Here is a 25164-nt window from a genome sequence, read left to right as displayed (position 1 = left end):
ACTCCTGAAAGTTGCCCCGTGACTTCCAAATACACACAAGTAAATGTAATAACATTAGAAGAAGAAGAAGAAGAAGAAGAAGAAGAAGAAGAAGAGGAGGAAGAAGAAGAAGGAGAAAACCCAAACCCTTCAATCCCATAAACCCATCCATATCTTGAGTGTAGACCCCAGACAGTTCAATCCTGCCATCTCTCAGTTAAAGTCCCCTTGCTGGTTCCCACTGGAGGAGCCTGGGAGGAGCCTGGTCCGGTGTTAGGCAACCAGCAAACAGCCTTCTTCCACTGGGTCTGAGGCTTGGTCCTCCCTGGCTCCACATCAACCGTGTGCACCCTTTATTTTCAAACAGATCCCACCCAGCACAGTAGCAGCCTTTGTGCCCCCATTCTCACAACTCACTCTCCTTGCACTATTAAATTAGCCCCCTGCTTTTTAAAAGACTTAAACTCATTTTTAGGTCTAGGGGGGAATTTACACAGTAAAGTAGATTTCTCCAGAAGTTTCTCTTATGATTACATCTCGTGCTGGTGGGGCACACTTGTTACCACTGTTGAACCAGTACCAATGGGTTATTATTAACCGGCGTCTACAGTTTATATTACAGTTCAGTATTGTAGCTCAGAAGGTCTATGGGCTGAGACAACAGCATAATGGTCTATGTCCATCACTTTGATGGGGACAGAATGGCTTCACTGCTCTGTGTGCCACCTCTTCCCCCTTCCCAGTTAAGCAAGCAGTTCACTGAGAACTGGGAGAGCTTCTCAGAGTCCTTCAGTTACAAGGACTCCCTAGAATCCTTGCACAGAGCTTCCTCACACTTGTTATATATAGCTCATCATCTGCCTCCTTCACTGGAAGGCTTGTCCTTGAGGAAGGGGTTGTGCCACACACTTACCCTGGTAACACCTAGCCTAGACAACTGCTCCTCTCAGATGCCTTGTGAATGTTGGCTGAACTGATTTGGACTGTGGGCCAGTATTAGCATGCCATTTTTGGTAGAAGTCTCCAGAGGCTGAACTTTAGACTTGGAATTTGGACAGTGACCTATTGGTCCTTGCAAAGGATAAGTTCTTTGAGGGGAAACATCTCGCATCCTTTTAGAGTTCAGCTAAGCACCAGTCACAGGTGAGGTTGCTCAGGCCAGCTTTCTAATACTCTGGCCACGGGCTGTTTCCCAACCTTGTGGCTTTCCAAAGAAGCAAAATCAAAACATGGTTGTTTTCATCTTTCCTGACTAGACACTCCTCTTAGGAAGACCCCTGGAGAGCCATTCTTCCCAGGTGGATCCCGTGCAACAATCAAAGATGCTCAGTGTGTCGTCTCTGAGCAAGGAGTACCTTCCCATAAACGTTTATTTTCTTAATTCACGCTGAGCAGTTTGCTTTAAAGATACTGTTCCCAACCGTTCTAAAACTCAGTAGGAACAAGCAGATCTGAACAAAGGCAAATAAATCGAACCCTGCAAAGTAACAAAGCAAAGGCCTTTCCCCAACAGTCAGCGCAAAGCTAAATGAAAACTATCAGTCACCCACTAGATACAGTACTTCCCCCTCTAGACAGGAGCTGGGGCCTGTAGACCATCCCCCCACTCCAAACAGGAGGCGGAGAAGGTACAAAACAAAGTATTCTTTCCCAAAGGAGTCATCCATTTGAGCTGCACTTTATACCTCTCAGCACTAGCGGCGCGAAAGACCTTGACAGTTACTTCTCGGTACCCGCCTCCAAACACACGTGGAGGTGATGACGAGGGGGAGGGAGCCCACTGCCACCACATATACATAAGGCGAGGGAGGAGGGGGAATCAGGATTGAGGGCAGTTCCCCAGGACAGTGAGTGCTCCCTAAAGAGCAGGGCTCCCCCATTCTTCTGCCCCGAAAACTGGAGGAAGCGGTGGATAGGGGGTGCCTGTCTGGTCCCGGCAGAGCCTGCGAACCGTGAGCTTTGATGCGGCTGCAGCGGTCGCCAGCGGGCACCTGTGTTCCGGGGGGGGGGGGGGGGGGGGCCCCCCCCAGGTGTGCCGAGAAGGAGTACCACCTGAACCAGCTCAGCGGACCCCAGCAACCATCGCCTCGGGGCGCCGAGCATCGGAGAGGCGCCTCCACGCCCTCCGCAGCAGGCACCGGGCCCAACGGGCCTGGCTGGGAGAAGAGGCACCGGTGCGGCGGCACCGAGGGGGTTAACCCGGCGGCTGGCGGCCGCAGCACGCTTAACCCTCGGTCGGCCGCGCCAGGCCCGGGGGTGGCGGCATCCTAGGCGCGCGCGTCGTGGAGCCCGGGGGCTGCGTGGGCCGCAGGCCGGCAGCTGGGGCGCGGCGCGGCTGGTGGGAGGCCCGGGCGCACGGGGGAGGGCGGGGGACGGCGGCGGGCGCGCAGCGTCGCCAGGGCGAAGCCGGCGTGCAGCGCGGCGCGGCAGGCGCGGAGCGGTTGGGCGGGCGGGCGAGCGCCTCCGTCCCCGGATGTGAGCTCCGGCTGCCCGCGGTCCCAAGCCAGCGGCGGCGCGGGCGGCGGCGGCGGCGGCGGCGGCGGCGGCGGCGGCGGGGCACCGGGCACCGCGGCGGGCGGACGGGCGGCATGGGGGGCGCGCCAAGCGGCCCGGGCGGCCGGGCTGGCACCACCGTGGCGTCCCTCCACTAGAGGAGGGGGGACCAAGCCAGTTCTCCTTTGCAGCAAAAAATTACATGTATATATTACTAAGATAATATATACATCCGATTTTATTTTTTACAAAAAGTTTATTTTGCTCCATTTTTCAAAAAAGAAGGAGCGTGGGTGGCAGGCGGTTTTTATAAATTATCCTTATTTTTGGTTATTTGTCTCTGTCCTTCCCCACCCCCTGCTGAAGCGAAAATAAGGGCAGGGACTGAGGTTTCTACCTATCCGTAACCCCCTTTACCCGTTCCTCCCCCTCCCTAACGCTGAGCATAGTGCCCTGCACACAGTAGGCGCTCAATAAATGTTCGTGGATGATGATGATGATGATGATGAAAAAAATGCAGCATCAACGGCAGCAGCAAGAGGACCACGCGAACGGTGAGCAACCAGAGCCTGGGTACCCGCTGCCAAACCTCATCCTATCATGGTCCCCCTCTTCCCACCGCCTCTTCCTCCTCCACCCCCCTCTCCGATGCGCTGCTGGGTCGGTTGAGGGGGTTGGAGACCACGCTTCTGGCTTGGTGTCATCTACATAGAAAGGGATGGTGCAGGGCAGCTACTCGGTTCTCCCCTTCAGGCCCTGAATGTCAGAATTAATTCTGCATTTGTTGGGGTGGGGGCGGCCATTGGTTGTGTGGAGTATTGTGCAGCCAAGGGGCGCAAGTGAGGTGATTCAGGTTCGGTGTCCTCGGGCTCAACTTTCCTCTTTCATAGCCCCCAGTGATGGAAGAAGGGGGTGTTAGTCTTCAGCCTGAGCCCCTTTTCCAGCCTCTTCTCTTCGTCCCCTCCTCCCCCCGTCTCTGGCTGACTAAGAAGAAGGTCTCTAGTAGCATCAGAAAAAAATTCTGGGATCGCTCCACTTTTACCCTTTGGGTCCCTTGGTAAAGTGCACACCCATCCTTTCCTGGGAGAAGCCCCAGTTCTTGGGTTCTGGGGGAACCCAGAATACACGGGTGAAGCGTGTATTCCCGCTCCCAGCGCCTCCTGTGCACAAGTCGGTAACCTAGCAATGCCCAGTGAGTTGCTGCCGCTGTGGGGCTGGCTCTGCAGCTCAGCCCTCGCCACAGCACCACGTGCAGTTTCCACACCAGCGGGGCCGGATCTAGGGAGGTTGGGGGTAGCTCTTGGCCAGCCTCCCTCTTTGGAGGTCGTTGGCATCTCCCAGCCCTGCTGTGCTCGAAGCGTTTCCCGATGAGCGCTTCTCAAAGGAAAACCTTGGCAAGACTAGTCCCTGAGCTCAGAGTGTGCGCCGCCGCCTGCCTGCTTGCGTTGCTTCTGTCTCAGGCTTGCAAGGCAGGAGACCTGTGCTTGCTTTGACTCTTTACTTAGTGATAATTGGTTTTGCAAACGCTCATCCCTCCACTGCTCTCACTTTGACATCTGCTTCAGCAGAGGCAATGGTGGTGGCTCAACTCAGGCACCTGTGAGACTGTCCATGAAATAACCAGACCCACAGTGAGAGGAGAGTCACACACGGAGAGGCCCCCTTGGGTATTTGCCTTGTGTGTACCTAGATGCTACTCTACACTGTGATAATTCTCGCATAGGCCTGGAGGTTTCCCTGGTATAGTGCATGCTCTCTCTTAGGTGCAGGCTGACTGGATGCTGGCTTCGCTGTTGCTGCTACAATTTAAAATGCAAAAAAGCCCTAAAGATGTTTTTCTGTTTTCGGAAGCTTGTGGAGGAAATGAGTCCCAAGCATCATGAATTTTCATTTGCAGGAAGTGTTAGCACATACTCTAGATATTTGTTATGGGGCTTTTGGTATTGCCTGGTGCCATGAAGACTTATTTCCATGTGGCGGTGGAAATCTGTTGGAGGAACACCAGAAAAGTGGTGAAGACTATTGCATTATTGGTAGTGTGTGAGTGAGTGGTGTGTGTGCATGTGTGTATGTGCGCGCACGTATATGTGTGTGTGATGGTGGTGGTGGTAATGAATTTTAGAGAGAGGCTGTTGTGCGTATCTGTTAAGCCATGAGATAGAGAGAGAGATACATGTGTTTTCAAAGCCAGACAAGACACAGGATAGACATGAGAATAGCCTCAGTTTGTCAGAAGAGATACACTAAAGGATTCTCTTTGAAGATGCAGGTATGGCAGAGTCCTAATGTGGTTGGGTGTGGCACAGCAGTGACCCCACATGATTGACACTCAGAGCAGAGCCCTGTGCATTCTTCTTGCGTTGCCTGGCCAAACCCCACTACTTGTGAGAAATAGGACACGAGGTTCAAAATGGGAACACATGAATGAGTCCTTTTATTGATGGGAGGCACCTTTGCTTTTTAAAAAGATAGTATGGATTGAAGATTTTTTTTTTTTTTTAAATAATCTCTTTTCTCCTTCTCCTCAGAGGCAAACTATGCAAGAGGCACCAGACTCCCTATTTCTGGTGAAGGACCAACTTCTCAGCCGAACAGCTCCAAGCAAACTGTCCTGTCTTGGCAAGCTGCAATCGATGCTGCTAGACAGGCCAAGGCCGCCCAGACCATGAGCACCTCTGCACCCCCACCTGTAGGCTCTCTCTCCCAAAGAAAACGTCAGCAATACGCCAAGAGCAAAAAACAGGGTAACTCGTCCAACAGCCGGCCTGCCCGAGCCCTTTTCTGTTTATCACTCAGTAACCCCATCCGAAGGGCCTGCATTAGTATAGTGGAATGGAAGTATCCTTTTTTCCGTGGGAAGTCCTTTTCATTTACCATCTGTGCTTCAGAAGGAGTTGCTTTCTGCAGTGACACTTCTCAGAGCCTCAGCAGTCTGGAATGTGAGCAACAGAAGCTGTAGGCAAGGGATTTCACGGGCTACGCTTCCTATCTCCTCAGCTTGCGGAGGGTGGGTCCACGGGTATATTTGGGTTCAACGTGTGTGTGTGTGTGTGTGTGTGTGTGTGTGTGTGTGTGTGTGTCTGGGGGAAAGGAGTGAAGACTGCAACTTCAAAGTGGTAGGGAGTTAAAATAGGAAAGTGACCTTTGGTCATAGGATGCTGGATAGTTTTAAAGCTGTTATTGTTTTGGGGGCATTGGTATGCATTTAACTTGTTGATAACTTGGTATGCTGATTAAAAAACAAAAACAAACAAACAAACAAAAACCATTGAGACTAATCTACATACAGTCTGTACTGGAAGTGACCTTTAGTGGAATCTTCTGGTTCCAATGACTAAAATTTACATCTGCCCTTTCGGAGTGTCTCTGTATTTTTAACGCTGAACTTTGATCGCCCCCCAGGATGGTTGCCATGCCCCAGGTCTTAGAAACCAATATTGCTTTACCTGCTTATTCCCCTCCCCTGATCTGGGGCCAGGCTGCAGTGACTGCCACCCCCTAGGAAGGTTGGCTGAAGCCTTCTCTCAAGCCTGTGCTTTCTAATTAATCAGATGCTTCTTTGGTCTGGGTAAAATAAAGCATTTTCTTTTCCCAGAAGGGTGTTTGGGGCCAACAGGCCCTCTGAGTATTTCCTGGCAGCAGACAGGGGTGTGTGCATGGAGCTTTCCTCGCCATGCTCAGAGAAGGGAGCAGCCATGTTGTAAGACTACTGGGTAACAGCTAGAAAGTGGGGCTGAGGATCCCTAAAAACCTGGACTCTCCTCACGGCAGCTGCCTGCATGATCTCTGTCTTAGCTCACTTATTTTGTCTGCTCATGGACAGGAGTTAAAATGAAGCAACTGTCTAGAAAGGTTTTTTGGAGAGAGCTGCTGAGTGCCAGGGCAGGATTTGAAGGTTTTCACGTCTTTTTTCTTTTTAGCACAGATGTCTCTCCTCTAGAGTGAGTTATGGCATCTCTCACATACTTGGGGCCGTGTGTGTGTGTGTGTGTGTGTGTGTGTGTGTGTGTGTGTGTGTGTGTGCGCGCGCGCGCGCATGTGTGCGTGTGTGTATGTTTCTCTCTTTAAACTCTCTAGTCTGAGGACAGAAATCTCAAATAGGCCAAGAGGAGGCTGCTCAGTTAGGGCGTGCTTAGTGGCTGCACTTGCGGAAACCTGCCTTTTCCTGAGGTTGGTATGAGGTGATGCAGAGCAAGCAGAGGCCTCTCAGTGGGGTCGTTCCTTTCATGTGGGGTGAGGTGCTGGCTCTCTTAGTGCACAGTAGTTTGTATATAGAAGTTTATATATCGTTGGCGAGTTCCTGCGCCTCACCACTAGCTCCCTCTCGTGAGCTGGCATATGCAAGTATGTGCCAGGGACTTAGGAGATACAGCTGCCAGTGCAGGATGCCTGTGTACAACGGGGCAGCTTCTATAGCAGGTAGTGACGCCTTCCATTTTAGGGAACAGGTTATGCACACCTTCCTTCAGCAGCTTGGTCAGGCCCTGTTAGCCCTGAGAGAAGCCAGACTGCTTTTATAGCCTGGCAAGGGGTGGTGGCCAGCCGTTCCCCTTATAAGAAGCAGCTGTTGGCCCAGACCCACCTATCTCTTGTAAGATTGTATTCTCTCCTGCCTGTTGACTGGAACTGAGCACTGCCAAGAAGGAAACACCACAAAGTCTTACACTTAGCCTTTCTGAGCAGTGTTAATAGTTCTCAGGTCTGCAGGCTTATCATTTAGGTATTTACTGAGAAATAAGAGAGAAAGAAAGATGGTGTGGGGGAGGGGAAGCACTAAGTGTGTCTTTTATAGGCAGTGACTTCAGGGCTGTTGACTTAGAGTGTCAGAGGGGACCTGCCAGGAGGGGGAAAAAATGAAGAGAGAATTTTGAAGTCTTCCTAAAGTCAGATCCCTGGGTAAAAGATTTTATAAGCGAGTTGAGAAATCAATATGATTAAAGCTAACTGGCTTAAAAATAAACCCATCAAAGTTAGTAAGAGGATAATGCTATTCCTGTCCTGTGAGTTAGCCCAGCTCTTCAAAGGGGCGAGGCTTTACAGAACCCGAAGTATCTATCTCCAGAGAGGCAAGGGGCATTTGTTTCTCGCTTTGTCACTTTGGGGGTTCCCAGAAGGCCGTCAACAGGAGACTGTTCTTCTGCCTGAATCTTCAGCACCTGGGGTGGGGGTGGGGGGCAGTTAAGTAACACTGCTGCCTTGCCTCTTGTGTGCTAATGTTATATATCAGCACTGTTGGAATTCAAACCCAGGACCTGCAGACTAGGTCAGAGCCCACCAAACGTACTGTTTGGAAAAGGCTGAAACATAGGCATCTGGGCAGATGTCAAACTTTGTGTTGCTGGTTTTGACAGATCCTCTTCTTAACAGAGTGCTTAAGCAGGAATCTGTTGAAGGCTCATCTCAAAGTGGCTCTTCCAGTCAGCCCTCCGAGATTTTAAATGGTTAGAGCCTGTCTTGAAAGTGTCTGGTGCTGATTTCTTGTGGCTTTTAAATTTAATTTGTTTATAAATTGAACACAGAAACAGCACATTATGAAGTGAGCGCAGCCCAGTTCTAATCTGAAACAGTTATAGCTATTGATTACTCTGGTTGAGATGGCAGAGGAGGGAGCTGGCAGCTTGATTATCACAGCATCTGAGGTGCTGGGACATGTCACACAGGGTCACAGAGAGGATGGAGATAGCCCTGTGGCTTGGCCTGGACTGATCCCCATCAGGAGTTTAGACTGACCCATCCAGGAATAGCCTCTGAAAAAAAATGGTTCTAACATGGTGGCTAGCATCTGTGGGAGAGGTCTATGTCGTGATGGCTACCTTTCTGTCTATGACAGCTGACTTAGTAAGACCCTTGTCACTTAGTAAGTTACAGAAAGCAGAGACCTGTTTCATACAGTGACCTAACTGGATACTCATAACTTCCAGGTCTTAAAACACAAGGTGCACCAAAAGAATGAGTGTGCTGTCACCCTTGTAGTAGAAGAGAAAGCTGAGGTGAGGTCACGTGCCAGGACAACCCACTGTGAGGGTACCAGTGAAAACCCTGCAGTCACAATAGCCACAGAATCACGTGTGTGGGTAGGGGGATGGGCTGTGGTGGGTGGTGGGCTGTGAACAGTGGGCAGGGTGGTCGTGGGCGGGGGTGTGTGGGCCTATGGGTGGTGGTGGTGGTGGTGGGCAGTGGGTGGGTGATTTTTATTTTAAAAGCAGTTTAGATGTGAGATACTTGTGAATGTGATAAGAAGGGTAGCCAATGTTCACACAATGCATATGTGCCTTAACAAAAACCTTCAGACCATTTGACATATTTATATTATTGGCTATTTTTGCCAATTGTGTGGCCTTAGCTATTTACATCCCGTTCCCTGAAGATGATTCTAATTCAACAAATCATAACTTGGTAAGTGACTTAGAATTCCCATTTGTGATGGCATATGGTAATCTTGTGCCTAAGCTGGCAGCCTGTTGTGTGGATGGGGTACTTTATACAACTATGTATGCTGTATTTTCCCAAGCATTGTAACCGTCGGGTTATGTTGCTGTTATTGGTTTTTAGGTTTGGCCTGAATTCTTAGATTTATGCTGAATGGAAAGTGTTCAAAGTCATGAGTCTTCTGTAAAGAGATGGAACTTTTATGGAAGAAATTTATAGAAGGGTTTTAAATAGTTTTTCTCTCTACCTAGGCTTTTGGTATATTAGCTCTAAAAAAAAAAATCCAGTGTTATTTTTAAGCAGTGGATACTGTGGTTAATTTCTCATGTAAATAAGAATCATGATAGATTTTCATATGTGAGATATTAGTTTTTATAGATGTAGAATGCAACAAATCTAATTATACAATTTGGGAAATAAATCAGTATGGCCATGGAGTTTACACCCCACAGCCTCCAAAAATACTCCAAGTAGATTTTAGAACGAATCTATGGTTAAATGCTCCAGGATGCTGTCATATACTTTACTGCCCTCTTAAACATTTATAGTGTGCATGAGCTGAGAAAAATCTCTGGGAAGTAGTACAGCTAAAGAGCAGGGTTCGCTTTGCTTAATTCATCCAGTCACTGAAAGTAATTGGTTATGGATTCTTTAAACAGTTTTTTTTTGTTTTGTTTTTTGTTTTTGCAGAAGATTGTTTAATATTATGGAACTAGTGTTTCATGGAACTTCCTTTGGGAAAAGTGGATAGAGTTTTTTTAAAAAGAAAGGCACTGAAAAGCACTGGACTGAAATTTGGATCTTGCCTCATTTAGCTGCCCCACTGGAGTGTGTTGGGGTGGGAGGTGGGGATGGGGCACATCTCACCCCATTTCTACATTGCTGTTCACCCACCTGGCAATTAGGGAGACTGGCTAAGATCACCAGGATTATTTAAAAATGTCTGACATTCTGTTGTCTTTCTTCTATGGTGGAGAAGCCATTTCAGTATGTTTGGGCCTTGCAGCATCCTTGCCAGAGCTAGTTCTTTACAATCAGAAGCCATGCAGAGCAGTAGATGAAGGAAGGGACCAGTGATGGGCAGCAGGATGCTCCCTCTCCCCCACAGTCTCTTCTTTTAGCTGGTTCCTTTTGCTTTGGATTTTTGTGTGGAAGCTGTCCATTTTTAACGAAGGAAAGGCTGCAAAGGCAAATGCTCTACACACTAGGCTCTCTGGTCCCCCAGAGGTTGGCTGGCAGCCTGAGGGGAAGCTGTGCTTTTATGAATTCGGCTTTCATGGTGTATGTTCTGGATTTTGTATGGCATTTTAAATGCTGTGTGTATTTCAGGTATAACATGATGTCTATGTTTGTGTTTTGGCAGTTTGCTTTCTAAAGAATTAAAAATTTTGGCTGTTACTCCTGAAAACTATGGCCTAATAGGAGTTCAACACCCCCCTACCCAACCTCTGCTGTGAGAGAGTACCTGTGGGACTTTGGACATTTTAAGTGACCTTTGGTTCAGTTGCAGACTTTACCATTTTAAAAAAGGAAATTGGAAGTGGTGGAAAGTCTATGGGGATGGGTCATTGTAGTCTAGGCCGCAGATGGTGTTAGCCTTGTTACCAAATTTAACGACGTGAATGGTGACCCAGTTTGTTGTTTTTTTGTAGCTCAAGAGAAATGATTAAACAAACTTAGAAAATAAATACCTTTCAGAATGGCAGATTAATTTAGATCAATGGAATAATTAACATAGCTGAATACATAAGCCAATTAATATTCTGAAAAAATTTTCCCTCCTAAGGAAATTCAGGATACTAATAGAAGTGTTGTCAGGCCATTTGGAAGTCTCAGCTAAGAAGTGCGGGAGATACAACATGGAGGGGTAGCTAACCCTCCCTTCTTCCCTGCTGCCCTTCCCAGTGGAGCTTCTGGGTAGTTCTGAAGTACTAAGTCTGTTCTGAGGGGAGGCGGGTCATGTACTAGCTTGGCCAGCCTTTCTGAAAACCAATATATACATTCCTTTGATTTCTGCACTGAGCCGCCCAACTCAGGGCATTAAAAAAAAAGTCTTTCTTTCACTCGGATGGTCACATGGTCAGATGAGTTTATGCACTGCCTGTCTTTAAACATTTCCTTTCCCACTGTGGGATGGGAGGCTCTTGGTGGATTTACCCCTGACTCTGAGCGAGGTCCCATGCCATGCCTGTCCTCCCACCAGGGAGTCAGGTTGGCTTTTATTTTTTTATACATTTGACCCAATTTGTACCAAAGCGATTGCTCTATTTTTGGGACCGGTTTAGAGGCAGCTGAGCAAAGCTTATTTTTCATCTGTAGTAAATACCTTCCGTTTAATGTGAATGACAAAGCAAAGGGCAGAAGCCGACATGGGTTGCAAAGCTGGCTGGATAGGGGCTCTGGCGACCCTTTTTGCCTGGGAGCTTGGTGAGAACGTGTATGGCAAAGCCCTTAAACTGAGGTGCAGGGCTAGCTTATAGGCTGATGCCTCTGCCCATTTCAGGTCACTTGTCGTGAAATGAGTACTTTTGTTGGGTAAGAAATGTGACCATCCCCTGGGGTCTAGTCTGTGTTTGGTCTGTGTTGTGTATAAACACATCCAGCTTTGGGGACTTGGGAGACTACCTTGGTGGCAACAAGTTTTCCCAGAGTTAGACTATTATTATTATTATTATTTTTAAAGCACGAACACAGAGTCTCTCTGCAGCTTTCACTTGTGGACTTACAGGCTGAAGCCATGGAAACGGCGCAGCTCCCTGCGTTCCCACAGCCCTAGCCCTCCCAATAGGAGCAGCATTTCCTCTGTTCCCATTAAAGTGTCTGTGGTTTCTTTTCTCTTCTTGCTCTTCTGCCTCAGGTGTCCGAGTGGGGATGATGTCAAGTTGCATTCCCTGGGGGAGGGGGTGGGGGGAAGGGGTTGGGGGTAGGGAAGGAAAGGACACAACTTTACTGCATTCATGTTTGGTTTCCCATAAGCAGACGGATGCCATTGAGCAGTTGTTGAGCAGTTAGAGTCGGTACAACCTGGTCCTGGTCCTCTCCCCCAACTGGCTGCCTCTCGCTTCTCTGCCATACTCAAACTGTCTGAAAGGGAGAATCCCCATGGACCCTTGCTGTCTGTCTCTTACCTCACCTGGGGCCACTGAGGACAGAGCTTATCCACACACAGCTTCTGTCTTCTCTGTTTAGCAAAGGGTCCTCCCCAGACCAGGCCTCAGGAAATAAAATTTTATTTTGTTTTTGTTTTTTTATTTGTTTTGTTTTGTTGTTTGAGACAGGGTTTCTCTGTGTTATCTTGCCTATCCTGGACTCTCTTTGTAGACCAGGCTGGCCTTGAACTCACAGAGACCTGCTTGCCTCTGCCTCTCAAGTGCTGGAGGAAATAAAGTTTTAAACTGAGCAAAAGTTTCACCGAGTCTTTGCCTTCATCTTGCCGAGGCCAGATGTTTGCGTTTTTGTGGTGCTGATGCTTTTTCCTCTGTAAAATCTTCCTGTCATTCCCTTCTTCTTCATCCTTCCAACTATCAGACGATAATCTGGAGCGAACCCGAGGCTTCTGTGGTTCCCGTGGCCCACCGAGAAGAGGCCAGACACTGTGGTTTGGGGGTTGCTTGGTCTAGCCTGGTCTTTGCTGTGCTCCATTCTCTGCTCCTCAGCTGCATCCTCCCCTCCATTTGTTCACCGAAACTCCCACATGCACCCCTCTTTTACTTGTCCACTTCCTGTCTTTTCCTTGTACTGTTTTCTTACCCCAAGATGACTCCACGTAGCTGCTTAATAGTCTCAAACATAGGTCTCCCGCATAATACCTTTTCGGGCCTGGATCTAAAGAGTTAAGGAAAATTAATCCACCCGTGATATTGAGCGTTTTGTCTTATTCAGTGACCCACCTCCCGCTCCCTGCCCTGTGCCTGGCACAGGAGCACATAGTAGATGGTCAGTAAGCCAGAGTTTAGGGCAACGACTGACCAGGTGTCTGAGAGTGCCTCACCCTGTCCCTTTTCTGAGCCACGCTGAGGGTTTTCTTAGGTGACAGGTCTCTCTGAGGAGCTCTGGTTCCATGGTGCCAAAAACCTGAGAGTGGCTTTGCCGGGGCATGGGCACTTGTCAGTGGGAGTGGGTATACCACGGTGGCCAAGGATGCTGAGGGATGAGGTTCTGTGGGTGCGTTCTCCCTGCGTCTTGTGGACAGTGTTAATTGGACAAGCTCACAATATCTGTATGGCCACATGGTTTAGCCTCTTCCAGCTTTGCAGAGTAAGGTGAGGTGTATGTAATAGGGTACCAGAAGGCACTTAGCCTGATTCCTGGCCTTGGCACATGCTGTGGGTGTCAGTTCTGCATTCACCTACATAGGCCTTTGCTCTGTTGTTTCTACCGGGGATACGCTTCTTATGTCCACGTGTTTGGCTTGTAGCTGTTCTTCCAAGATAGCTCAAGTGCTTCCTCCTTTGTTTAGCCTTCTCTGACCCATGAGTACTCTCTGCCTCCTACCCTTCTTGCCCAAGTACATACTTGCCTCCTCCCTGGCCACTGCCTAGCACGGTACACTTTCCTATTCATAGACATTGCCTTCTTTCTACTTTGCTCGGTAGCTGTCACGGGAAGTGGCTTGTGTGCACTGCTTCTGCATGGGGGCACCGGGGTGTGCCCCTGGCCATCTTGATTAGTTAATAGACTTTGGATGCAATCATAATAGGAGTTCAGAGAGGCTGAGGATGGAGTCTGATTCAGGGCTGTTGATTTGTGAGCTTAGGTCTGCACCTGGCACATAGTAGGCGCGCCAGGAAGTGCATGCCAAATGGCTGAGTAAATCAATGAGTGAGGACGAGAGGAGCCCATGTATGTCCTTATAGACCATTAGTTAAATTTCAACAATTGGCTAATGATTAATGTGTTGCTGACTTCTTGTCCAATATTAATGAGATTACAGGAAACACCTGTCAGAGTTCACCTGCTATTTCAGGATTGTGTCTTTGTTTCATGGTAAATTAAACTCTTCTTATTTGAGCCAGGGGAGAAGGATGGGAGTGTTTGCCCGGCACTCTCTGAATCTTGCTGTGAGCTGGCTTCTGCGTTTAGTTGTGTATGTACAGAGATTGCATGTGAGTGATTTCTCTTGGGGGGGGGGTTGTCACATGTCATGTGAGGATTGGTGGAGGGGGAGCCACAGAGTGGCCAGAGCAGATGGACTTATAAAATGTTACCTAAAACTGATCCCGCCAACACGGTGTGGAGCACTCCATCTCTTTCATTGACACGCTAACGTTTTGACAAAGGACAGATTGCCCAGCTTGCTTTTTTATTGAACGGACCTGACTTCAGTTGAGTACCAATGGTTTTGCAGAAATAGCATCCTGCCTTAAAGGTCCAGAGACCCACTGTTAAATTTCCTTATGAAGAACTGTAGCAGGATCTTCACGCATTTGGCTTGTTTTTTAAAGAAGCAAATCTCACTGTTGTTTACATGGGGACTCTCCTAAGACTGCCTTAAAGTGAGAACTTTTGGGTATATGAGAGTGCTAGTCAGAGCAGGTGGGCTTGACTGAAAGAAAAAGTGTAGGTCTGTGTGCCTGCGGTTGTTGTTGTTTCTTTTTGTGCTGTTGTGGGATTTAACCCAGAGTCTCAAGCGCGGTAAGGTGCATGCTCTGCCGCAGAGCCACACACCACTGCAGTTTATCAACTTGGCGGAACCGAAAGGTCCAGGGGGTGAAAACTGCCTCGGGTCTATAGAAAGCAGGGGTTGAGATGGCAGTGGGGTTCTGTTCTACCCCTTGGCTTCCGAGGCCAGTGTCCCACCGATTCCTGGAGACATCCTGACAGGCTGCCCCATCCTTCTCCTTGAATCACTGCAGATCATTGAGGGGGAGATGTGCGGGATGTCTCTGCTCAAGTGTAATTGGTCAAAACTGACTGGGAGGAGGAAGGACTCTTGAAGTAGATTGGTGGGCAGGTCTGCCTCGCCGCCACTTTTCTGATTTTTAATTGTTTTCAAAATGTGACAAGACCCTGATGCAGAGGGAACAGTTTGCCCAGTGGTGAAGACACATGTGTCTTGTTAAATACAGGTGATCAAGGGAGAGCCCGTAGGTAGACCCCAACAGCGCCTCACCAAACAAAGGTCCTGAAGAGGGACACGGGTCATGGGGGCTGTACTGTGCTGCCGCCCACTGCATGCATGCACTGTGGTAGAGATGTTTGTGCAGTGTCCCAGGCCCATCAGAGCCTGGAAGGCCACCGAGAAGGGGCCTTTTAGGACCCCACTCCTGCCTCCATTAGAAGCTGCGGGTGTATTCTTTAAGTCCTCTTCTGTTCATGTGCTGGAGTCAGGAAAGTGGCAGAGGGCATCTTGCCTTTTACATTCAGGAGGGGTTGACGTTCTCCAGGCTGAGGTTCTTGTGGGCAGTAAGGATGCTTTGTTGGGCAAGTAAAGCTGAGAAATAAAGTGTGAGGACACCTAGAGGTGGGGGATGAAAGAGGAACTATGTGAGCGAATCAGTTAGCCTCATGTCACCACGGTGTGTGTGTGTGTGTGTGTGTGTGTGTGTGTGTGTGTGTGTGAGAGAGAGAGAGAGAGAGAGAGAGAGGGAGAGAGAGAGAGACAGAGAGAGACAGAGACAGAGACAGAGAGAGACAGAGAGACAGAGACAGACACAGACAGAGAGAGACAGACACAGAGAGAGACAGAGACACAGAGAGAGACAGAGAGACACAGAGAGAGGGGAGTAGCACTTGTCTGGAGGAGGTCCTATTTGACATAGGCCTTATAGGGTGAATTGAAGACTTATTTGTGCCACAAGGATGGAGAAGGGTCCCAGACACTGCTCAGGCTGGAAAAAAGGGCTTTCTTTTCCCCCCCAGAGCTTCAAAGCAGTTGTTTTTCTTTTATTTTTTGGAGATGGGAATGCTATGTAGTTTTAGGCTGGGCTCAAACTTAAAATTCTCCTGCCTCCTCGGCGTGGTGGTACATGCCTTTATTCCCAGCACTCAGGAGGCAGAGACAGGTGGATTGCTATGAGTTCGAGGCCAGCCTGGTCTACAAAGTGAGTCCAGAACTGCCAAGGCTTTAAAAAAATGATCTTGCCTCAACCTCACAAGTGCTGGGATACCACAGTAATTTCTGCTTATTTGTTTGTTTGTTTGCTTATTTATTTATTTATTTACTGTGTGTGTATTTGTGTATGGGTGAGGTATGTGTGCATGTTTATGTGATATGTGCATGTATGTATGTACAGGTCTCTGTTGGATGTTTTTTCAATTGTTGGAGAACCACCTTCTCCTCCTCCTCCTCCTCCTTTTTTTTCTTTTTCTTTTCTTTTCTTTCTTTTCTTTTTTTTTTTTTGAGACAGAATCTTTCACTGAACCCATAGTTTGTTGGCCTGGCTGGCCAGCTAACGCCTCTCTCCACCCCCATCTCCCACCCCAGCCCTGGAACTGCAGAGATAAGCTTGCATGCCTGACTTTTACATGGGGGCTGGAGACTCACACTCAGGTCCTCATGCTTGTGTGGTCACTGGGCCTCAGCCCAGACCCCTGCTGCATCTCTCCTTCCCTGCTAGGTGAGTGGTAGCTTTAAAAGCCCAGAGCATCTGTTGAAACACGAGGGCCAGGTTAGAGGGAACTGTGAGGCTGCCCGCGGGGAGAGAAGACTAGTGCAGCCTGAGAGCGATGTGGTAGGCCTCTGTTGTGCAGTGGGCCCGTTCAGCTTGGGGGGAGGAGTGTGGGGATCTGTGGGGCAGAATGAGGGGTTCATGTTCCTCTTCCTTCTCCCCATGGGCAGTCAGATCTGGAGGGCCTACCTAGTCTCAGTGCCAATGGAGAAGAACTGGAATTTGGTCTTCAGCACCTACATTAAGAAAAAAAAAAGTCTGGGTAGCTGGGTGTGGTGGTGCACACCTGTAATCCCAGCACTCTGGGAGGCAGAGGCAGGTGGATCGCTGTGAGTTCAAGGCCAGCCTGGTCTACAAATCTAGTCCAGGATAGCCAAGACTACATGGAGAAACCCTGTTTCGAACAAAACAAAAGTCTAGGTGTGGTGGTGTGCACCTGTGATTCCAGTCCTGGGAAAGCAGCGATAGAAGGCCCCTGGGGTTTGCTGTCAGGCCAAACTAGCAAGTTTCATGTTCAATAAGAGACCCTGTCTCAAAAACAAAGGTAGAGAGCATTCGAGAAAGACATCCAATGTTGACCTTTGGCCTCCACTCACACTTGGACACATTGTATACATATGCACACACATGCACAGAGACACAGACAGAATATTGAGGCACCTTTGCTCAACAAAGATTCATTTAGACTCCTGGTTCCAGGAGCCTTCTATGCCCTTTGGGTGTGGTTTGCCATGTTGCTGCCTCTTCATTAAGGCAAACCTGTAATGTGAGATTAGAGAGCAGCCATATTACTTTCTCATAGTTTGAATTCTTACTATATATCATCATTTAAAGTTTATACAAGTGATATGTGAATGAATACATTCCTTTAAATAGTTAAAGTAATCAAAATAACTTCTCGTTTCATCCACACGGCTTTTTTGTAATTGCTGTAAACCTTCAGGATTGTTTTTCATTTTGCATATATATATAGTGCCTTTGGGAATACATATATGGACAGTTTGAGTATTTAAAATTTCAAGTAGGAACACTTCCTGTGCTACTTCCTGTGTCCTGTAGTCTAACCATATCTGTAAGTAGAGTTCTGACAGTGTTTTAGTTGTGGAAGTATTCCATGCATGAATGGATCACAGTGTAGTTAATTGTTTTCTTTCTGATGAGCGCTTACATTAAGTCCGAGAGTTTGCTATTTTAAGCGACACCCTGTTGAACATCCTCCCATGTCACTCTTTGTGCATACAGGCAGACACTTCTCTGGCTTAGTTCTTAGAATTTCACGCTCTAAGTTGCAGGGCACGTGAGCTGCCGGGTATGTGAGTCCATATCGTCGATGTGTTCCACTACATTGTCTTATTCCTAGGCCACGCCCCTTTGACACCAGCAGTCAGTTCATTCTGATGAGTGACTATTTCCTCTGCATCTCAGGCCATAGAGACAGGACTCCTGGGGCAGGGTCTGGCCTCTTTGGGTTGCAGGCATGCTGGAGTACCTGGAAGACGGTCCATGACCCAAAGCCCTAGATATTAGACTCTTTTGTGAACCATTGACTCAGATAAAAGGCTCCTCTGGAAGCTCTGCGTGCTAAGAATTTATGCACTGCAGTGCTTCCAGATGTGCTAAGAAAATAAGTAACAAACACCGAGCTTTAAAAATGAATTGTTATTACTTTGTGTGTACATGACGTGTGTCGGCATGTGTGCCATGGCATGTGTGGAGGTCAGAGGATAGCTCTGTGGCATCATTTCTTTTTCTCCACATGGGTTCCAGGGATTGATTCTAAGTCACCAGGCTTGTGCAGCAAGCACCTTTACCGGTGGAACTGTCTTACTGGCCCCAAACCGAGTCTTAGCTTGGATATGTTTGCTGTACTTTAGTTTGGGATTGATGTTGCATCCTAGTTCTTGTTATCTGGAGAAGAAAAAAATTACATGATAATTTCTGCCTTCCCCCATTCCTTGTATATTAACTTTCTTTTTTTTTTATACATAGTAAACGTTTTCTGTCTTACGGAATTTATATAGGGTTTTGCCCCTTTTATTCCCAAAAGCACTGAAGGGCATTAGAAAATGGAATTTTAAGGGACTGGAGAGAGGGTTCACTGGTTAAAGAGCACTGGCTGCTCTTCCAGGGGACCTGAGTTTGAGTTCTCGTACGTACATGGCATCTCACATTCCAGGGGATTCAACACCCTCTTCTGGCCTCCATGGTTACCAGGCACAAACCTACCCACGGTACACATGCGGACAAAACATTCAAGTAAAAAACAATACATAAATTAAAAAAAATAGAAAAATGGAATTTTAATCTTATTTACTATTGCGTGTGCACCGCAGTGTTGATGTGTGGATGTGAGGGGATGGTTTTCTGGAGTTGATGGGTTCTGTGGAGTTGATGCTTTCACCTTTTTAAACGGGTTCTGCGTGATTTCAGGTCACCAGGCTCGTATGGCAAGTGCCTTTACCCAGCAAACCATCTTCGAGGCCTAGAAAGCGGGTGTGATGGGGAATTGAAATGTTTTAGAGCTGCTGTGTCCCTCAGGTGTATGGTGCTCAAGCACCTGGGCCCTTTACTGGCCGTTAGAATTTCCGGTAGTGGCAGGAAAGAGAGCCGCCTGGACCTCCATAGCTTTTATCCTCTTCACAAAGGGACACAGCCCTGCGAGTTCACTGAGCACTTTCTAGGATCCAGGTCCATAGAGGAGTCTACTGCATGAGTCCTGTACAGAGCATAAGGCAGGATACTGGGCATTGTGAGCATGTCTCTGCTGTGCTTTTGTGAGAGTCACAAGCGCTGTGCACACAGATGGCCTCCGCACTCACTCTTTGTCTAGAGGGTCAGGGCGGAACACTTAACTCTATGAATGAGAGCATGTCTGTATTTTAAAGTAATCCTTTGATTATATAAAGTGGCATGAAAACTGGGACTATTAAAATGAATAGCTCAACGCAGCTGTCATTCAGTCATTCACGTCTTTGAGCATTTACTGTGTGTAAAATCTAGTCCATTAAGTGCATTTGCTCATGGTGGGAACCTGCTTCAAGCCAGAGACCAAGGGATGGTGTAGATTCTCCCAGAAGCCTTCACTCCTCATCCCCCTCAACCCAAAAACATTTCCCAAGAGATGGTGTTTTATTGTTTTAATCTTAGGAAGGGGCCAGTGCTGCTGAGAGCTGGCATTCTTGCGTGTTCTTCAGTAAGTAGATGACAATGGGACGTAACGAGGCGCTGTTTGTGCTGAAAGGACTGCTTTTAAATCGTACAAAACCATCTTAAGTGGGTAAATGGCAAAATGCTGCCTTTCTGTATCAGGAGCACGGCCTTAGTCCTTCTTTCATGACAATGTACAAGTGAACCGCTCTGTGCTTACACAGATTCCGAACTGCTGGAACATAAATTAATGGTGACTCTACCTGTGGCTCATTTCAGAATTTTTAACCAGGTGGAAGTGAAATGCAGACATTTATGATTACAAATTAGAATGTAGAGAATGGGCGGGGGTTTGGTAAAGAGACATGTTTCTTAAATATTTTTTTTTTTTCTAGAAGGCTCATGAAGTGATAAGATACTGTTGGGGGCACAGAAAGCTTTGGAGTGGTAGGTTTGCCTAATGGATTAAGTTGACTTGCCGCATTACCGTCAGCTGGGCACTAGCAGGCACGATGCCTGGTGTTGATTTGGCTCAGTAATGCACCACAGATGCCGTAAGGACCTTAGAGACTCTCCATGGACCAGCCAGTCCTGGTTTCGGACTGAGCATTGTAACTTGGCCATTGTCACCCCGGTCACCCAGTGAATGGGAGTCAAGCGGAGCTTAGGCCAGGTAGTCTGTTCTTCCTACTCAGGCCAGTAACAAGCTGATGCCATTGGGGGCCAGGGTTTGGGAGTACCTGGGGCAGTGGGGGCAAAAGATTGTTTCTTTAAAGCAAACTGGGGATTGAGACAACTCTTAATAGCCTCAAGTCCTTCCCTCTGTGTGACTGCCAACCCGGCATTGTGCTCACTCTTTTCTCTCCCATCTGGCCCCATAAACTGCTGTTACTATCTTCACGCGTACCGACCTGCCAGAATCATCAGCTACAGACTGCCTCAGGAACTCGGTAAAAGTGGTCAGGAACTGGCCAGAGGCTGTTCCCGTACTGGAGAGAATCGGCAGAACTTGTTCCTAGATGTAACGGGTCTTTGTTGTCTGCTTTCCTGTAGCTCTCTCCGTTTCCTCGGCCATAACTAGAGGCGCAGTAGTATTGGCCTTTGTCACTGGCTTGTGGCCAGCACTTGCTGGGCTAGGTGGACATCTTTTCTTGAGAGCTAGAGAGGAATGGCTGCAGAGCCTTCCGTGGGTCTCAGCTTCACGTCCCATCTCATTCCAATCTAGAGGGCATTTCCCAGCTGGGGCCAGGAACTGTGCTTTAGGTAGAGGGAATCAGAGCAGAGGCTTGCATAGCCCTGCAGCCATCAGATGACCCTCCCAATCAGCAATAAAGTGAGAATAGTAGGGTTGAAATTTGGGCATCAAGTAGACTTTATTTCGTTCTTGACCCTTTGGAGAAGTGTAGACTTTTGGAGTTTCAGTTGAGTTTTGTTGAGTATTGGAAGGTTGGCTGGAGCTGGCCTCAGAGGTGCCTGGTGGGCACTGGAGTCACCCCCCCAGGCTGTCTCCAGCTTTGCCTTTCACAGCTGTGTAAATGGAGCAATCTAAGAGGCAAGGATGCTGCTAGGTTATCCCAGGCCTGGTTTCAGGAAGAAACAACTGCTGGGAGGCAGGCTTACAGATGAAGAAACTGAGGCTCAGGGAGACTCGCTGGTTTCTTCCAGGGATCCTAGTGAAGGGAGAGCAGGGCCCTTGCAGACATACTGGAGATGTTTTCGGGACCCTTTGCCACAGTGGAGCCTGCTTTCCAAGGCCACCGTGAAGATGCTGCTCTCACCAAGCCTATCTGCTCCATCTGTTTCACTGGCTAGCCCAAGTCAGTGTGCCAGTGGACACTGGTTATACCGGGTGAGGAACTGAGTTGGGCACTGAGGCTGCTGGTCCTAGGTGGGCAAAGCCTGGGCCACGACTGCTCCTTCAGTGGTGAGGATCTCATTTAACCGTGGCTGTGGCTGGGAGGATTGCCCCCCCACCCCCCCACCCCCTGTGTAGGCAGTGCTCGACCCCTCAACCCTGCCCGTGAAGTCTTTCCTTGCCACCCCGTCAGCTGACTTGGACCGTGTGGGATCAGTGGTCTCTTGTTCTATGCTTAGCCCCAGTGGGGTCCTTGTCAACTTTTGCTGTACACGTTGCTCCGAAATAGAAGGAGAACAAGGGCAAAGTGCAAAGCAGATGTCAGGGGAGCTCGGGCTGGCTTGCTCTGTGACTCCTGGAGTTGGCATAAAAACGCTGATGGCCAATGTCTGTCCCAGGCCCCAAGCCTGCTTTTGCTTTCATGGGGTCCTGTGCTTGTTGCTCATGCTGAAGATGAGGCAGAGGCATCACCTGCTCTTTCTGCCATGTGGTTTTTCTGGCATCATGGAGTTTCCCCATTGCATGCCTGTCATTCAGGCCAGGCTTATACGTGGTGATGATCCTTGCCAGAAGCATGGGTTCCGGGAGCTCAGGTGTCTATATCTTCTCCATGGCCCCTGGCCTCACCTATAGATGGGAGTGGAATTGTAACTTTCCTAGCACTGTTGAGTGAAGGAAGGGTGTTTTCGGGTGGTGATGGCCCCTAATTTTGGTCCTTTATTGGGTCTTTGGGACAGCAGGTCTGGGTTCAGGTCTTGCTTTTGATAGTGGTTATTTCTGTGACTGAGCAAGTGGCCTTCCCTGCCTTGGCTTTGCTTTCCCGTCTTGAGAAGGTGGGGATGCTCCTTTGCTTCAGTTGCCATGAAGTCTGTAAGGAGTCATTAAAGTCACACCCAAGAGAACTCTCATTTACCAAGACGTTAGTTAGTGGGCTAAGAGAAGCCAGCCACAGAGGGGCCAGTGTGCTGCTGCTGCTGGCCTGGCTACGAGTGTCTCCTCTGTAACTTCACCTTGGTGTTACACCACCTCTCCCTTTCCTCAGGGTGCAAACTCAGTCAGATATACGGGAAAGTATTTCATGGTCTCTGTGGCAAGGCATTACGAAAGGCATTACTCTCATTACTGTCTGTTGAAGACAGTCTGCATGCTACAGGCCTATCTTGCCTCTAGTTTCTGTATAAGTTACACAGGGCCCTGAGCTTCAGTTGCACTTGTGGGTCTCCATAATGCCATTGCGAGCCTGGATCCCACGTGGAAGAGTGTCATCATGGCAAAGGTTCTGGGAGATGGTTGAAGATGCAGACAAAGATGGGGGTTAGGGAGGGACTGACAAGCTACTTGGACCTGAAGCTGGAGGCCCCCTCCCCCCCACCCGGGACTTGTTGCTTCAGGATGTCAAAGCTTTGAAATCCAGACTGCTCCTTGAACTCCTTGAGGTTTGTGGAATCCACTGTGCCTGTGAAATGCAAACTACAAACGATTTTGCCTAGTAATGGATAGGCTCACTAGCCAGGCGCTCAGGCCAGCCAGTGACATCTCCAGGCTGTGAACAGAGCAGAGTTAATATCGCATCTTCAGCCCATTCCTCCATCTATCTTCATTTTGTCTGTGATGAAAAACCAAATCGATGGCATTCGGTCACTGCCTGAGGCTGGATGGCTATCTAAGGCGGGAGGCACTGCCAAGTGGGTCTCGACTCCTTCTGTGGGTAGTGGTTGTGCATTTGGGGTGTGAGATGGGGTGTTTTCTAGAGCCCTGAGTAGACTTGTTCCCTGTGGTAAGCCAAACTATAGGTCTGTTTGTATTTGATATGAGACTGTTTCCCTAAATCTACCAAAACTGAACCTGTGGGTTGGGACATTGTCCTCCCTTTATAGTAACCCTTCTGCCATGGGTGGTGCTTAGTAAATGACCAAGCATTAATGAAGTTTCACTTGTCAGCAAGAGGCAACCCTGTTGTTGCTTTAATTGTGTTGACTATTTTGTTTCCTTTCTTTTTTTCATGTTCCCCGTTCCTTTTTTTTTTTTTTTTTTTTTTGATACTGTCTAGTCCATGCTAGCCTTCAACTCTGGATCATCCTATGCCAGCCTTTCAAGTGTTGGGGTTTTAGGTATGTGTCACCACACTCGCCTTGCTTTGACACCCCTTTCCTCTCTCTCCCTCCAAAGTCTTCTATGGCCCATACTGATATCTAACTTGCTACCTAGCTGAGGATGACTTTGAACTTCTGATCCTCTTGCTTGGACTCCCTCCATTCCGGGATTTCAGCTGTGAGCCACCATTCCATGCCTATGCAGTGCTGAGGCTCAGACCTAGGCATCTGGGATGCTAGGCGAGCACTCTACCAATTGAGATACATCTGCAGCCCTGACTATCGTCTTTAAGTCTCTCTCTGTCTCTGTCTGTCTGTGTGTAGGTCTGTGTGTCTCTGTGTGTATGTGCTCGTGTGTTATGGCACATGTATAGAGATTAGAGGACAGTTTGCAGGAGTCGTTTTCCCCTTTCACCATGTGGGTTATCTGGCCTGATGGCAAGCACCCATACACAATGAACTATCTTGCTAGATCCTATTTTCTTCACAAGGGATTTTCTTTGCAACTGGGAACAGTTCTGGGGACAGTGAGAGCTCTTCCCTGCACCCCGACCCTTCGAGGGAGATTAGGATTGCACATCGAAAACATGAAAACTCACTCGGAGCTGTCACTGTAGTGGTTGCACCAGTGACGTTGGACACCTGTCTTTAGAGTTGCATCCAAGGCCTGTTTCTGTGCTTCCCTTTGCCTTGCTTCTGGCTGGAGATGGTGACCCAGGGTCAACACTGACAGTACTCTCCAGCTAGCTCAGGGAGAAATACTTGGATATTTGTAAGAAAATAAAATGTGTCTTCAAAGAACCAAGGCTTTCTGCTTTTGATGCTCTTAAACGGAATGTGTCGGGGGCTCTGAAGGTCTTTGCCGGCATCTTGAACATGCTCTGGGGAACGGCAGTATCATCAGAATTGCGTGCTTGGCTTCCTTGGCTTGCTTCTTGGAAGGGACCATGTATTTACATGATTCTGGTGTGTTTATTAAACAAAACAGCCCTACTGTTTTGCCGTCACACTTCTATAAATCTACAGTCTAGTCTGCTCCAACTTTCTCCTGTGCCTGGATATTTCAAACCCAGACTTTTGTCTTTAGTCTCTGATCTCAAGAAAATGCCCCATGAGCTGTTTTATGCTCTGGCATGACACTCCTTCATGTCACTCCCAGAGGACTGTCAGTCAAGGGACACAGTCTTGGAGGCACTAATGCTGACCCTTGCAGGGCCGGGCTCCGTGGAAGCCTTGTGCTCAGACCATTTGCAGCTGTTGCTGTGGTTGATAGAAGTTCAGTTCCTCGGGTTGCCGGCAAGGCTCCCTGGGTTTGACAGGGCCACTGTATATTTTGGTGTTGTTTCCCCCCCCCCTTTAAAAGCAAAAGCCCATTTTTGATACCAGAAAAGTTAAGATAATTTAGTATCAGCTACAGCAGAGAGTATCCTACTCCCTGTGAGTGAGACATCACAAGCTGCTTCATAGGGAAATCCCTCTCACTTACAAGGGAATGCCTGACCCAAGTCACTGTTCTGTAGGCAGGCTCCGCATCCCTGGTCACCTGCACCTCACCCTG

The 25164-nt window shown here is 48.4% G+C and overlaps 1 protein-coding gene across 4 annotated transcripts in view; it reads left to right on the top strand.

Annotated features, from left to right (window-relative positions):
* The first annotated feature begins 2594 nt into the window (after positions 1-2594).
* Positions 2595-25164, top strand: part of Cacna1d (calcium voltage-gated channel subunit alpha1 D) — a 303221-nt gene continuing 280651 nt past the window's right edge. For all 4 annotated transcript variants that reach the window (XM_051140971.1, XM_051140957.1, XM_051140975.1 and 1 more), the window contains exons 1-3: positions 2595-3026; positions 5001-5310; positions 8763-8868. In XM_051140971.1, the coding sequence (XP_050996928.1) occupies positions 2960-3026; positions 5001-5310; positions 8763-8868 (483 nt within the window). In that variant the 5' untranslated portion in view covers positions 2595-2959. The remainder of the gene's footprint in view (positions 3027-5000; positions 5311-8762; positions 8869-25164) is intronic.

Source organism: Acomys russatus, chromosome 3 (genome assembly GCF_903995435.1).
Source record: "Acomys russatus chromosome 3, mAcoRus1.1, whole genome shotgun sequence".
Classification (NCBI taxonomy): domain Eukaryota; kingdom Metazoa; phylum Chordata; class Mammalia; order Rodentia; family Muridae; genus Acomys; species Acomys russatus.
The sequence above is the reverse complement of the archived record's forward strand: the minus strand, read 5'-3'. Positions and strand labels throughout refer to the sequence as shown.